The 14,078-nt window shown below is 42.6% G+C and overlaps 1 protein-coding gene across 6 annotated transcripts in view; it reads right to left on the bottom strand.

The window, feature by feature from the left end:
- The window catches only part of LOC136942557 (suppressor of tumorigenicity 7 protein homolog), a 32,641-nt gene that overhangs the window by 18,349 nt on the left and 214 nt on the right, over positions 1 to 14,078 (bottom strand). For 4 of the 6 annotated variants that reach the window (XM_067235515.1, XM_067235513.1, XM_067235514.1 and 1 more), the window contains exon 2: positions 8,201 to 8,236. In XM_067235515.1, coding sequence (XP_067091616.1) covers positions 8,201 to 8,236 — 36 coding nt within the window. Of the gene's footprint in view, positions 1 to 8,200; positions 8,237 to 13,903; positions 14,015 to 14,078 lie in introns of those variants that run through there. The other 2 variants (XM_067235517.1, XM_067235518.1) reach the window with 2 other exon arrangements.

The following is a 14,078-nucleotide window of genomic DNA, read 5'->3' as shown; positions in this document are numbered from 1 at the left end:
AGCCGTACTGAGCATCGCCCCTCCGGCCGTTCATCCTCCGGTCGCACCTGGACCATCCACCGCCGCCAGCAGTTGATCACTCAGTTCTGTGTGCTTGTTATAATTATACTAGATAACTTTTCCAGAGGTATCTCTGCTATGCTAAATTGATATTAGGCTACTCGGTGTAGAATGATGGTATTTTGGTGATATGGTAGCTAATGTGTTAGAAGTAGCCTAGTTGGAGAGCTCACTGTCTGCTGTCTCTGGTGTCCATTTTTACTGTTACAGCTCAGGGGAACATTTCATTTATATGCATCTGTATGTTTCACTCATTGAACAAATAAATTCTAATTCTATACGGTTTTGTTCGGCTTGACATAGCGTCCATTATCTGGGTCGGAGGTAAGCACTAGGCTACGAGGGGCGGAGCTTCAGCTCCTTCAGGCGACACGCCCCCCCAGTCTCAAGCAGAGAAGACTGCAGATTTTTTCACGATTTCAAAGCCTAATTTAACATACTTGTCTGTGTTATTTTTTCATTAGAATTTGGATGGGTAGTTAATAACACATTATTCTGTGGTGTGGCGAACTTAAAACTCGTTTCCAGGTCCACTTTACAGGATCTTTAACATACTTGTCGGCAGAGATGGGAAGGAACGAAGTACAAATACTTCGTTACTGTACTCAAGTAGATTTTTCAGATTATTTTACTTTACTATTTATTTTTTGTGCCAACTTTTTACTTTTACTCCTTAAATTTTTAACATGAATATCGGTACTTTTCTACTCCTTACATTTTACAAAATTGGCTCGTTAAGTTTCAAATAATGACAATGGAGTTAGGCTACCGTTATTATTTTTGTGTCATAAATATACAATTCAATCTAATTGGATGGCAATATACGTTGCACTTGACGCACCACTACAAAATGACTCGACAGATTCGGCGGCATTCACTCACAACAAATCATTGCAGCTTGATGGCGGTAGAGCTAATAGCATAGTAGTATGGACGGCGACAATAGCATCTTTTTGCTGTTATCAAAAGCTATTTGTTGTTTGTTTCAGTAACTTTATTAAGTTTACGTCATGGTCAGTTAAATTTGTTCTCCTGCTAGCAGTGACGATGCCTTGGTTTGCTAGCATTTAGGTTAGTTAAGTAGAGCTAACCCACTTACTTGGTCTTGTCTCAAATATACTTTATTTTGGGCTAATTTTAGCTAAGGTTAATGTCTCAAACCTCTCAGATGTAAGTTAGAGGACTCATATTTTTTATCATGTTTTTTTTTTTTATTACGACCACTTTATGTGTTTTCTTTCAAACTGTGTGTGAGCTGGTTAAGGCATGTGGGGAGCACAAGCTAAGTGACCGTTAAGAAATGTAGCCTGCTGTTGCTGCTCTGGGCCCAAGCTGTTCCAACACACACACAGCTTTCCAGAGTGTACATGACAGAAGGCAGAGACTCACTGTCAGGATTTATCATTTGTATCTTTTCTTAACGGCCCTTGCTTGCACTCCCCAGATCTCAGTTGGTCAGTCTCTAGAATCAAGGATGACGGTAATCCAAAAGTTCTACTTTTTTAGCTAGCCATAAAGAATTTGCAAGTTCACACAAAAGAAAAAACAGTACAGCTGTCATACAGTTGCTATACCAGTGCTTTACCTATTCAGAGGTAGAGGCTGCATGTACAGTGTATTGAAATGTCAAGAAATAATTATGGGCTAATATACTTTGATATGTTGCTAGTTGAAATTATACCAAGATATAGGTTTTAGGCCATGGTGCCTAATGTTTTACATTTCATAGTAAGTTATCTCAGAGGGTCTTGGCTACATCACTGAACAATTAGTTTTGTGTGTTTGTCTGTATTTTCACTCACAGAGAAAGCATGTCAATCATATGGAGAGATACAGAAATCTCACTTCAGTTGTTCAGAAAAGAAATTCAACCCCGGATGCAGGCCCATCACCCAAACAACCAAAGTTATGGGAAGCCAAGAGAGTGTCACAGGTCAGTGTGGATAAATGAATCATTGACTTCGTCATTCAAGGTCTACACCCACTCAGTGTACTTGAGCAGCAGGGATTCAAAGACCTTCTGCTTCTCCTCCAGCCCAATCTAGCTGTGATGTCTCGTGGCACTCAAACAAAGTGGAAAAAGCAACACAACAAATGAAAAATAATCTGAAATTGGCCTTGAATGAAGTTGCGTTTATTGCAACCACTACAGATTGCTGGACCGCACACAGACGGGGTTTTATAGGTTTCACTGCGCATTGGATAGATAGTGCAACCCTGCAGAGGTGCTGTGCTGCCTTAGCGTGCAAACAGATAAAAGGTCACATACTTTTTCCGCCCTTGCTAGTGCTCTCAACAATATACACGTGGAGTACAACATCCGCAAAAAGATTGTTTGCACAACAACTGACAATGGTTCAAATTTTATAAAGGCCTTTAAAGTCTATGGTGAGCTGGATGAAAATAGCAATAACAATTGAAAATAACAATCCAGATGCTGCACTTTAGGGTGCGAGGGCAAGTACGGGAGAAGGAGAGAGTGATGATGAAGAAGAAGAAGAGGGGGGAGATATCATAGGTGTCGAGTTTGTTGAAGCCGGGACAATATTGGATGAAGATAATGGCTTGGAATACCAGCTGCCAAAGCATCAATGTTGTGCCTGCCACCTCAACCTGATCTCCACCGTTGATGCCTCGAAAGCAAATGGAAATCCAGTGTACAAGCGTCTGTCTCGTTCAGCATTCTCCAAGTGTTCAAGTCTGTGGAGCGAAAGCTCAAGATCTACCACAGCTGCTGAGATCATAGAGGACAACTTCAGCTCCTGAGGCCCAATGAGACACGGTGGAACTCCCTCTTCTTTGCCATGGAGAGGATTGTGAGAATCCTAAGGGAACAAGGAGAAGGAGCAATTACAGCTGTCTGCAGTGTGCTAATGATACCTATGTATGTACCTGCCTTCTTATTTTGTAGATGTCTTGACTGCAATATGGAGGTAGCCTCATATAATTTTGTTAACGTCTTGCAGTTAATGGTGGGTTTAAATTGGCTTAATGAATACTTTCCTACTATGAATGAAATTCTATATTCATTAAATCGCTCATTTTTGTAAATTCTTATTTTTTGTTGTCAGGTTCACTCCTGTTGAGCTTGCTTTTCTGGCAGAGGATACAAAGACCATGAGCCCATTTGCAAAGGCGCTTGATGTTCTTCAGGGAGAGGCCAATGTGCAGATGATATGGTTGGTACCTAGAATAACACTACTCCAGGCGAAGCTCCAGCACCTCTACATTTCCTCCAAGTCGTAGGCCTTTGATCGAAGCACTTCTAGCAGGCCTTGACAAACGTTTTGGACAGATGCTCACAGATCCAGAGCTAATTGCCGCTGCTATTCTCGTCCCCAAATTCAAGACCTGCTGGACAAGTGATGAATGTATCCTAAAAATGGGTAAGTCTTGCAGTGTTTGCTTTACGCTTATAATAGTGAAAAGTCCCTTACTTAATGCAAACAAAATGACAATATTTATGTAATAATGTTATAAACCATCTTAGAGAATGCTGACCTCTAATTTGGTTTTGTATTCCATAGGCCTTGACTTTATCAAAAGCCACCTGAAGGAACAAGTTGTGGTGAATGAAGGTGATGCATCCCATTCTTCGGAAGAGGAGGACTTTTTTTTACAGCAATCAAGCAGTCCGGTTCCCAAGGAAATGCCAAACAGTTGGAGACTTACCTGGGGTGCCCAGGTGATACAATGGGGGTACTGAAGTCTTTCCTGGCAGTATGCCACCTGTCATTGAGGCTTAACACTGCACTACCAGCCTCCGCTGCCTGCGAGAGACTGTTCAGCACTGCAGGGCTGATTTTTACACCAAAAAGGGCCCGTGTTGAATCCAAGAACTTTGAAAATCAGCTTTTTTTGAAGCTAAACAAATCTTTCTGGTAGTTTTGGATTCTCTCTGTATCATGCGAACACGCATTCACACTGATACTCACACACACACACACACTAAAAAAGAAGGTTCTGGTTTTTATGTTAAGTATGCCTTGAAAGTTATTCCACAGGTTTTGAAGGGTCTTAGGGTTTCACCCAACGTCAAGCACACACAGACTTTGAGGTGTACATTTGATCACTTGCGGTCTCTCTCTCCCTGTCCATCAGAGACACACGTTTTTTCACTCACTCAATGTCCTATACACAATTACATTATGACATGTTACACTATACAGAATGTCTGTATACCCTAGTTGCTCCCAAGTTCTTGAAGGGATTCAGGACAAATCCATGCACATCTACAGATTTGAGGGCATGCATCACTTGCCATTTTTCTTTTGCTGGATGTCTATTGTCTATTTGCATGTCAATAAAGATTGTTTTAATACAATGCACATCGAATTTGTAATTTCCCCAACTTTTCTAGCACTTCAATTGTAAAAATTGTGAAACTGACATATTACATTTATTATTATTAGCACTCCATGTTCAAAGATTTACTAGCTTTCAGTTCATTTCTTATACACTACGGTTCTTAGTTGTAACTCTTAAAGTATGGGGAACTTCTTAATTAATATCTGTTTAGTAATTCAAATGTTATTCTTTTATTTTCTTTCTGGAAGCCATATTTGAGCACACACACATGCATGTAGATTCCTTTAAATGTTAAGGGGAAGATTAGAAAGAGAAACTGGATCTGTGAATTCTCACAGAATCACAATTGAATTCATATCTTGCTACTCAGTCAGAATATTATTAACCTGGAGTCCCAGTCTCTGTCACAATAATCATATATGTGATGTTTTAGGCCTATTGGCAGACATCTATTTAAAATGTAGGCAATGGCATATAACGAGACTTTTTTCCATGTCCACTGAAGTTTCTCAGCTTGCACTAAAGTAACATTTGTGTGGTCCAGGTAGCTTTGCATAAAGAATGTTTGTCATTTGCAAGGCTACTTTTACTTTTATACTTTAAGTACATTTCCAAGCCTGTACTTTGTTACTTTTACTTGAGTAAAGAATTTAAATCAGTACTTCTACTTTTACCAGAGTATTTTTTAACACAAGTATCTGTACTTGAGTATGGGAAGTGAGTACTTTTGCCATCTCGGCTTGTCAGTGTTTTTATTTCATTCGAATTTGGATGGTTAGTAAACAACACATTCTTCTTTGGTGTGATGAACTTAAAACTCATTTTCAATTCCACTTCAGAGGATCTTCTTAAGGCTATGAATGGTTATGATTATTCAGCCAGTCCTGATCACTGTCCAGTCCTGATCACTGAAAAAATTATACCATTGGTAACATTTGTTGTGTACTGGTCTATGCAGTCTCTACTGACAATTAATACAGAAGAAAAGGGGTTCTTGACCAACTTATCAAACCCTTAGCATTCAAATCCAGGCCTACACCTCTCTACAGAAGTGCTGTAGAACCGACAACTGGGAGGGAACACCAAATATGTCAATGTTTAAATAACTCAGGGAGCATACTAACCAATGGCTGGGAATACGAAGGTCACAAATGTTTCTCTTATACATTTTCTGCCATACAGTCTGAAGTTTGCAGGACACAAATAGCAGTAGTCAGCAGTTACCACAGAAACCCAACCCTGTGCCATTTTGCCACTATTACGACAGGTAACCACGGCAACAGAGACAGTTGGTTGCCATCAGAGTCACTTTCCCCTTGTCTGCCATTTTCCACCTGCCATTTTCAGTAAACACTCAAGCAATCGTCCAAAATCTGCAAACTCCAAAACCAAATAAGAAGCACATGGCACGGTTGTGGTCCACAAGTTGTAATTGAGTTAATGAACTTGCACCAATTTAAAAGCAAGCGAATTAAGATTATGGGTAAAGTTTATGGGCACTATTTCAAGGAAAATGGATACAAATGAAAGTGGCCGGAGTTAAAATGATATTCCCACTTTACAACATCCTGTCTTTTTGTTTTTTTTTTTACCAATGAAAGTTATATGATATAGGCATACAGGTATATTGTCTTACCTAGATACATCAACTTAACATCAATTGTGACAGGGATTTGTCATCATAGTTTGGTCACAGTGGGCTTTCACAGCGTTTGGTCAGTGGGTCAAAAAAGACCAATCATTCACAGATCATGTCTAGATCTGTTCTGCACTGAACTCCAACTACCCACAGGCATAATAAAGGCTGCACTCCTGCTGTTTTGCTGTAGCTATGCCGAGTGAGATTTTTTGAATGGAATCCTGTCATCATCTTTGAGTTCAGACCAAAACATACAAACCTACATCTTAGAGAAAACTGAACACAAACAAATGATTACTCCATTGATAAGAGAGTATTGATTCATTTTGGATTGCCCTTGGTGAGCTGGTAGCACAATGGAAGCGGGGGATGGTAAAGGTGTTTTGGTTAGAGACTGGCGACAGATACAATTCCTAGAAAAGGAACTGGATGTAAAATGCAATCTCTTGTGTTTACCCAGAGCAGTCGGGAGGGGAATAGCTTGTGCAATCACTCAGGTTGAACATATATTTCTGATAGCCAGTGAAGGTTGTTTTTTCCCCAGTCTGGATGTGGAAAGTAGGTTCTAAGTGCTTTAAGTGTAGCATGTGGTCAGATGTGTCCACTTTGAACAGTGTTTGTCCATTTGTAGTTTGCGTCTAATGGTGCTTTTAGGCCTGTAGTATTCTGCTTTCCAGGCCGACTCGAGATCAACCGGTCTGGTCACCTTGATGACACCAGCAGGGGCCTAAACCTGTGGTCACCATGTAAATAATCAATCTAGAAATGTCATCAATTGTTACTCAACTCTACAGGCACAATTCAAAGACTTCAATCTCACACAGGAATTCCTGTCGCATCTCTGCCAAAACTCTTATGGCTATTTATAATGAAAACACATACAGAACTATATTTCGGTGAGTTCAAATCCGACCACACTTCATCACAGATATTGTATAGGGGTATAGTTTTTCTATATAAGAAAACAAATATCCCTTTTCTAGCCATTTCTGCGCTGTTGTCTTCCTTTCATATTCGGTATTAACAAGTTAATATTATGTGAATCTCAAAAACAAGCTCAAAGCTGCCGGTTATCAGTCAGATACTTAAAACTGACATACATGCACACTATTCAACACCAGGTCAGAGAGACCCTTGCAAAGCTTCTGCAGGGCATGACTCATGGAGCTGTAGATGCCACGATCTCTAAACTGGAACATCATTATCCACTGAAGAGTAAAACTACTAAGATGAAGATCAAGACAACAGTATGATGAGGCGTTTTAACAGACCATGCCGGATTGTAGCGATGCCAAGTCTCAAGTAATAAGAAAGAGCTCTGCCTGCAAGCTTGATCTGACTTTAAACCCATGAGGGGATCATCGTTCCATTGGTTCTGGCTCTGTGACCATGACAAATTCATTTGAAATAGCGTAGCCCGATGCTATTCATGTCACCGAGCGGGCACACAAGCCGGGCATCACAGAACGGATCAAAGAGAAGAGTCCTTTCACAGGGATGTGAACCACATGCAGATCAACACCGTTTTTTAGGCTTCATTGAGGTCCCCATGCAAACTAGCTATTCAACCAACAGTGCTCTCCCAGATTTGGTCCTAGCATTGCCTTAGCAGGCCAGCAATGAAAATTACGTTCACCACCTTCAATGTCACCTGACCTAACAGAACAGGAACAGAGATAATGAGATGTGGCTGCAGTGGAAGGCACGAGGAGAGAGAAACAGCAAAAGCATCTACCGGCCAAAGCCATCATGTGTAACAGTCCAGTACACGGAACACAAAGACACGCTAAGAGTGTGTCTGTTTCAGAAAGGCAAGCCAATCCATTCAGTGGTACAGCAATACACACAGCAGACCCATATAAACGTGAGATCAACATGGAGCCGTGCAATAAGACTGAGGGATGGGGGGGGGGGGGGGGGACAAAAAGGGTGAAAAAAGGAGGTTGAGTGGATGGAGGTAGTGGGAGGGATAAGCAAGTAACCATGGATTTTTGCACAACCAGCTGTTATTGGTCCTTTATGCAAAATGGTAGATCCCAGCCTATTTGCAATGCAATTTGTCACCAGGAAACATGGAGAAACAGGAAGGATAGAGGAAAGGGGGGAGAGCTCAAATGAAAAGCAAAAAGCAGGACATACGGTTCAAACACACGCAGAGAGAGAAACACACACAAAGAGGATGGTGGTACTTACATGAAGACTCTGTCCCGAACATGGCTGGGCTGGGAGCTGCGATGGAGATAGAGGAGGAGGAGGAGGAGAGAGAAGGAAGGGAGGGAGGGAAAGAGAGACAGAGGGGAAGGGGAGGGGGTTGGTGAGCAGGCAGCTACACAGCGGGGGTCATCAAAGCACACAATCCAGCCAGCCGGGCCGACCCTGGCTCTCAGACGCCCAGATGGTCCTCTCCACTAGCCGCTACACAGTCTTCCCTCCACGCTCAAACACTCTCCCCGCGGCAAAAAAACCACACTCGCGGGTTTGGCTGAAAAGCTGTGGACCTTGTGCAGGAACAGGACCCCCCAAAAATAAAATGAGATCCTTCACACAAAAGGTGCGCGTGTTAGAATCCAGAGATGTAGCTGTAGCAGCTAGCATTAGCCTCGGCTTGTTGTCTTCAATGGTCGTCAATCCATTTGCTCTACTGGTCTGTCATTGCTCTTTCTCTACACATCCACGGAGCGGGGAGCAAACAGGGGCTGTCCTGGTGAAGGGGGAGGGGGGGGGGGAGAGGAGGAAAAAAAGCTAAGATCGGCTACTGCAATCCTTAGGCGACGGCAGCCCTGGAACACAATGGCTATGCAAACACAGAGTGACGTCAGGGACCTTGCTAAAAACTGCCTGACTGGTGATGCTTGGTGAGAGGGATGGAGGAATTGAGAGATCGAGGGAGGGGACGGTGAACTGAGGCACGGGGAGTAAGAACTGACCAATCAGAACTGGTCTATTACACACACACAGACACACACACACACACACACACAGTCTTCAGACACACATCTCAGTGGAGGAACAGCGCGGGACACTCGGGCAGACTTTGGTCTGGCAGCTCCATAAATTGAAATGAATAGGATGCCGGCCACCAGAATGCATATTACAACTGCACACATGCACTTGTGTAGCCTACAGTAATTCCATGTAAGCCTATGCAGGGACTTCATCCACACAAGTAGACTTATGTAATCAAAGTCCCATCAGTTCAAGCATAACATTTGTTTTGGTTATGATGACCGTCATACTATAACCTGACCAATGTTACCATTACTGGTTCCAAGGGCAAAATTCTGTATATGTATTGTCTCAATATCATTTTTTTCTTCTCCTTTACATTGATGCTTTGTGGCTAGATATATAATATATATTTAAAAAAATATGCAAAGTAGGTTAGTTTAGTGTAGAAAATAAAGTTTACATTCTTACCTATTTACTAGGCTATGTCACATGCATGTTTGCGCTTGTATAACCAGCTCACAGATACAACTCGCTTTAAATGTCAAAATTGCATCTGTAGTGTTTGCATACATGTATGTGTATGTATGTATGTGTATGTGTGTGTGTATTTGGTACTGCACCTCAGGTCAGACAGCCCAGCTAACCCACTCTTAAGGAGGGGGTGATGGGGTAAAGTCTCAGCGCTCTTTGTCCTCTACACACGGTCATGTCGTCTTCCCTCTCTAACTCGTCTTTGTCCCTCAGCCAGAGGAACCCCCCCACGCCCCCCTCCTCCTATCCCTCAGCCAGAGGAACCCCCCCACGCCTCCCTCCTCCTATCCCTCAGCCAGAGGAACCCCCCCACGCCCCCCTCCTCCCATCCCCTCGTGGTCACGCTAATTACACAGGGGGCTCTCCGACAAACTGCACCAGGAAAGGAGGAGGAGATGGGGGAGAAGTAAAAGGGGTTCACTACTGTAGGGCTGCAGACACTAGCGGTGGTTCACTACTGTAGGGCTGCAGACACTTAGCCTGGTCCTAACCAGACCCTCGTACATTTCATTTGTACAGAGGGTCTGGGATCGCTCCATTGACAAGCGTTAACTTCCTTGAAGGCGGGTACTCTGTTGAAGTTTAAAACTATTGGATCTGCCCAGAGCCACTCTGATCTGCCATAACCAATCACTAGCGTTCGCCTTAGCCAACTCCTTCACCACGGAGCTAGCTGCCGTAGCTGGAAAATCAAACTTTTCCCAAACCCTGTGCGGAGGAGGGCCACAACATCATGACCACCAACAAAACTGAGCAAGGATTGTTCTTGCTCCGGCTTTAACTTATGGATATTCGGCTGCGTTGCCACAACCGCAGAATAGCTTCGCTCGCATCTTTCTCCGTGGCCATTACTGAACTACAACTCAAACTAATGCACGACATCGACGTCATCGTTCTCAGCCACTCCCTCTGTTCGCTGAATGGACCTACAAAAGAATTGTTTCTGAAAACCGACTGATGCATTGAAATCCCAGACCTAGTACAGAAGCAAAATCCAAATTCAGCGTAAGTACGTAGGAGGGCAGAGCCAGGCTAGCAGACACTATGGGTTGGTTCACTACTGTAGGGCTGCAGACACTAGGGGTGGAGGGAAAAAATCTATTCACATTTGAATCGTGATTCAGGTTTCTAGCGATTCACAAATGTAAAATGTTTTGATTAAAAATCGTAAAAAATTGTGAATCGATTTTTACCACTAGAATCGAATCGTGAGGTACCAAAAGATTCCCACCCCTAGCAGACACCATCTTCTAACAACTCCAACCAACAGCATCCACTGGAGATATTATCTCCTTTCTTGCCAGTTGTCCTTCCCCCACATTTCTCACTTCTGCCACCATTTTTTTTTTTTTCCACAATTGCTCATGTCGGTTGTGTAGATTCAGTGTAACCATATGTAAGGTGCATCCCTATGGTCTAATCTCAAATAAAACAAGACGCAAAGGGCACGCTCCCTGGCAGGGTAAACACGGTCCCTCTTATCGCCATGGTTGCCTTCAGGATGCTGGCCCATCACCATAACAACCGCAAGGGCCAGGTGAGACTGAATGGGTGGTAATGTGTGAAAACAACAAATTGAGGATGTACCCTACACAATGGCTCAAGAACTTGAGCATATTTAGAGAAAAAGGTGGAACCCCCCCTCCAAAAGCAATCACATGATGTAGGACTCCAGTATTAGCTCCTGAACATAGCCCAACCCCCCACCCCCACCCCGCCCAGATTGGCACAAGTATCACCCAAAAAAGCCTCTCCTCCTGGTTGCTAGGCAACTGAAAATAAGCGTGAGAGGAACGTGTCCATCCTTCAGAGGAAGAATGAGCATGGGAGCATGGGAAGAACATAAAGGAGGGGGGGGAAGTGAGCCGTCCATTGTATGAGCTAGCTACAACAGTACACTTCATCAGGGAGCCCTTTTATCTGATGTGGGGGTGGAAACCACTGCGCTATTTTGATAGATCCTTTCTGAAAGAACTGTACTAGAAAGCTTGACATGCAAGACATAAATGACAATGGGAATTTGGGTAAAAAGAGAAGGTTCAAACTTGTAATTGAGAACAAATGGGGGGTTTTGTAGACCGAAAGGATGCAAAGGTCTGATCTTTTGACCATATAGTGCCAGAAACACAAATCATTCTATCTTTCTTTCTTTTCCAAATAGGGGTAGTGGAATGAGACACTCAGAGGAAAGATTTGGGGGGTCTTTGTGCAGTGACCATGCTAACTGGGTCACTGGCTGCAGTGGCCGTCGCTGCTGACACCTAGTGGTCAGAAGGAGAAGTGCAGCAGCCTGGACAAACAAAGATGATGTTCATCCACCAGATTAATGACACTTAGACCCAGATGAAGTGGTAAATACAGACACACAATTATCTGTCTGGCCCCAACCCTTGATCCCACTGCAGAGGCTCTGAAATTTGACAAGACCGCATTTAGTATGTGAGTGTGTGCCAAGCTATCTGCCCAAGAGAGGGAAGGAATTCCACTCAAAAATCCATGTGCATGGTATTGCGGGACACTATAGAAATATAAACCTATATTTCTGTGGTTTAGGCTACACATGGTCCTAATGGCGATAGGCGAATCGAGTTTTAAGAAATCGTACACTTGGGTGGGATTAGCCATCCTTACTTTGTCAAAGGTGTGCATGAGTACTGTTTTGGCTGCCATCCTATGTCTAAACTATCACACAAGGTTATTCAAATATGTTACACGGGAGTCAGTTCAGCTGTAGTATTAGAAAGATTGCTGTTCATTCAGTGTGACCTTAAAATCATTCCATTACACAAATGCATACGTAGACCAGGTCCTTGTACAAAAATACGATTTATTTTAGCGCAATTCTGATGTTTTTCCTGGAACCTCAACCTTTCTTGCAATTCTGACTTTATTTTGACAATAAAGGTTGTCACCGTCACCTCCTTAATGCCAACCTTGTCAATGCATTTGTGATTGACCCAGGGTGAGAGCTGCCTGGCCTGGAAGGTAGGTCAAACATTCCTCTCTGTGCTCAAGTTACTGAGATGGCACACTGGTTCTATATTAAGCTATGATGTTGGGTTTTTTTAGCCAGTAGCTGCCTCATGATTGGGCAACTGTTGCGGCTGCTTAATTTTTTACACTGTAGCCAATAGTTTCTCTTGAACTGTAATAACAAGCATAGGAGAGAAGACGAGGGAGTTAGACAACATGAACCCCCTACAAGTAACAGAAAAAAAAGCCTGCTGGCTGACAGAGCAGAAAGGTGAGCCTCATAGAAGTGGGAACTAAATTGCTAGGATACGTTTGAAAGAAAAGGCCATCTTTGGAAAGGCTGAGGATCTGTCCATAAAAATACCATTATGTGGGTTGTGGTTGGTTCGTGTTGATAAGAGCCAGTGGCAACTCAAAATCCAGAAGCAGAATAAACCAATATGCCTCCTGTGCTTTGATGTTTCCATGTGATTCTCCACTTAATTACTTTATTTGCTTTTAACAACCCGTGAAGGCTTCATGTTAACATTACTCTGTCCTTGACACAGCCTATAACTAAACCTCAGGCCCATTCTCCCCACTGTTAGCTCACAAAATCCTTTTTTTTTCTTTTCCACGAGACATGACATGGAAAAAAACGGAGGAGGACTGATAAAAACGGGACAGTGGTGCTGCTACATTCAGACGAACCCATGGTCAAGCAATTCAATCCACTGACGGGTTGAGCTCCATGCATCTCTCCACATTTCCAAGGGAAAGCCCCAAATATGTTCCCCCTAAAAAGGGGAAGTCAGCCGACCGTTTAATATGAAAACACATAGTTAACTGTTAAGACGAATAAAGAAAAATATAGCGGACAGGACAGATCACTTGTATTCTCAATGAAATGAGTATAAAGTAGCAACGTACAGTAAAATTTGTTTACTAGACCAAATATGGTCTTAATATAATGGTGGGTGTTTCACCAAGTCATTTTTACCGCTCACCCCAAACACCCACTACACACTGACACATCTCTTCAGCTAATCGTGTCAATCTAAAAAGCTGTGCAGCTTTTACTTATTATTCCATAGCACGTTGATTTTTCAAACGCGGGGAATACACACATTAATTACACTTGAAATTGGGATCTGACCTTTACTGTACATAGTAGATTTACTATTGGTAATGGGCCAAATAATAGCTTGTATACTTAAATGAAAACTTGGCTTAAATACTGGCTGAAATAAATGAGAAATGTAAAGAACCCCAAATAAATAGCATGCTTGCTAGTTGACGTTGGTCACAGCATGGGTAATTACAATACAGGCATATCTTGCAAGCTAAGTAGCAAGCTAGCTGTAAGTTAGCTAGACAAACTTAGCTAGCTAGCTGAAAACTTTGCAAGTGACGCTAGGAACACAGATTTGCAATTAATACATTAAGAAAGGACAACGAATTTACCTTAAAACAGTGTGAAATGTCAATTCCTCATCACTCGCATTCCCAAACTTTTACTCCAAAAGAAGCTAACTATTTATACATGTGTAGCTGCGTGTACGGCTGTAAATGCTTCTACATCTACAAAGTGAGTTACTAGCTAGCTCGAGGTGGCAGGCTTTTTGTTAGCAACAAGTAC

This window comes from Osmerus mordax, chromosome 4, assembly GCF_038355195.1.
Source record: "Osmerus mordax isolate fOsmMor3 chromosome 4, fOsmMor3.pri, whole genome shotgun sequence".
Taxonomy (NCBI): Eukaryota; Metazoa; Chordata; class Actinopteri; order Osmeriformes; family Osmeridae; genus Osmerus; species Osmerus mordax.
This window is presented reverse-complemented; position numbering and strand designations above follow the sequence as displayed.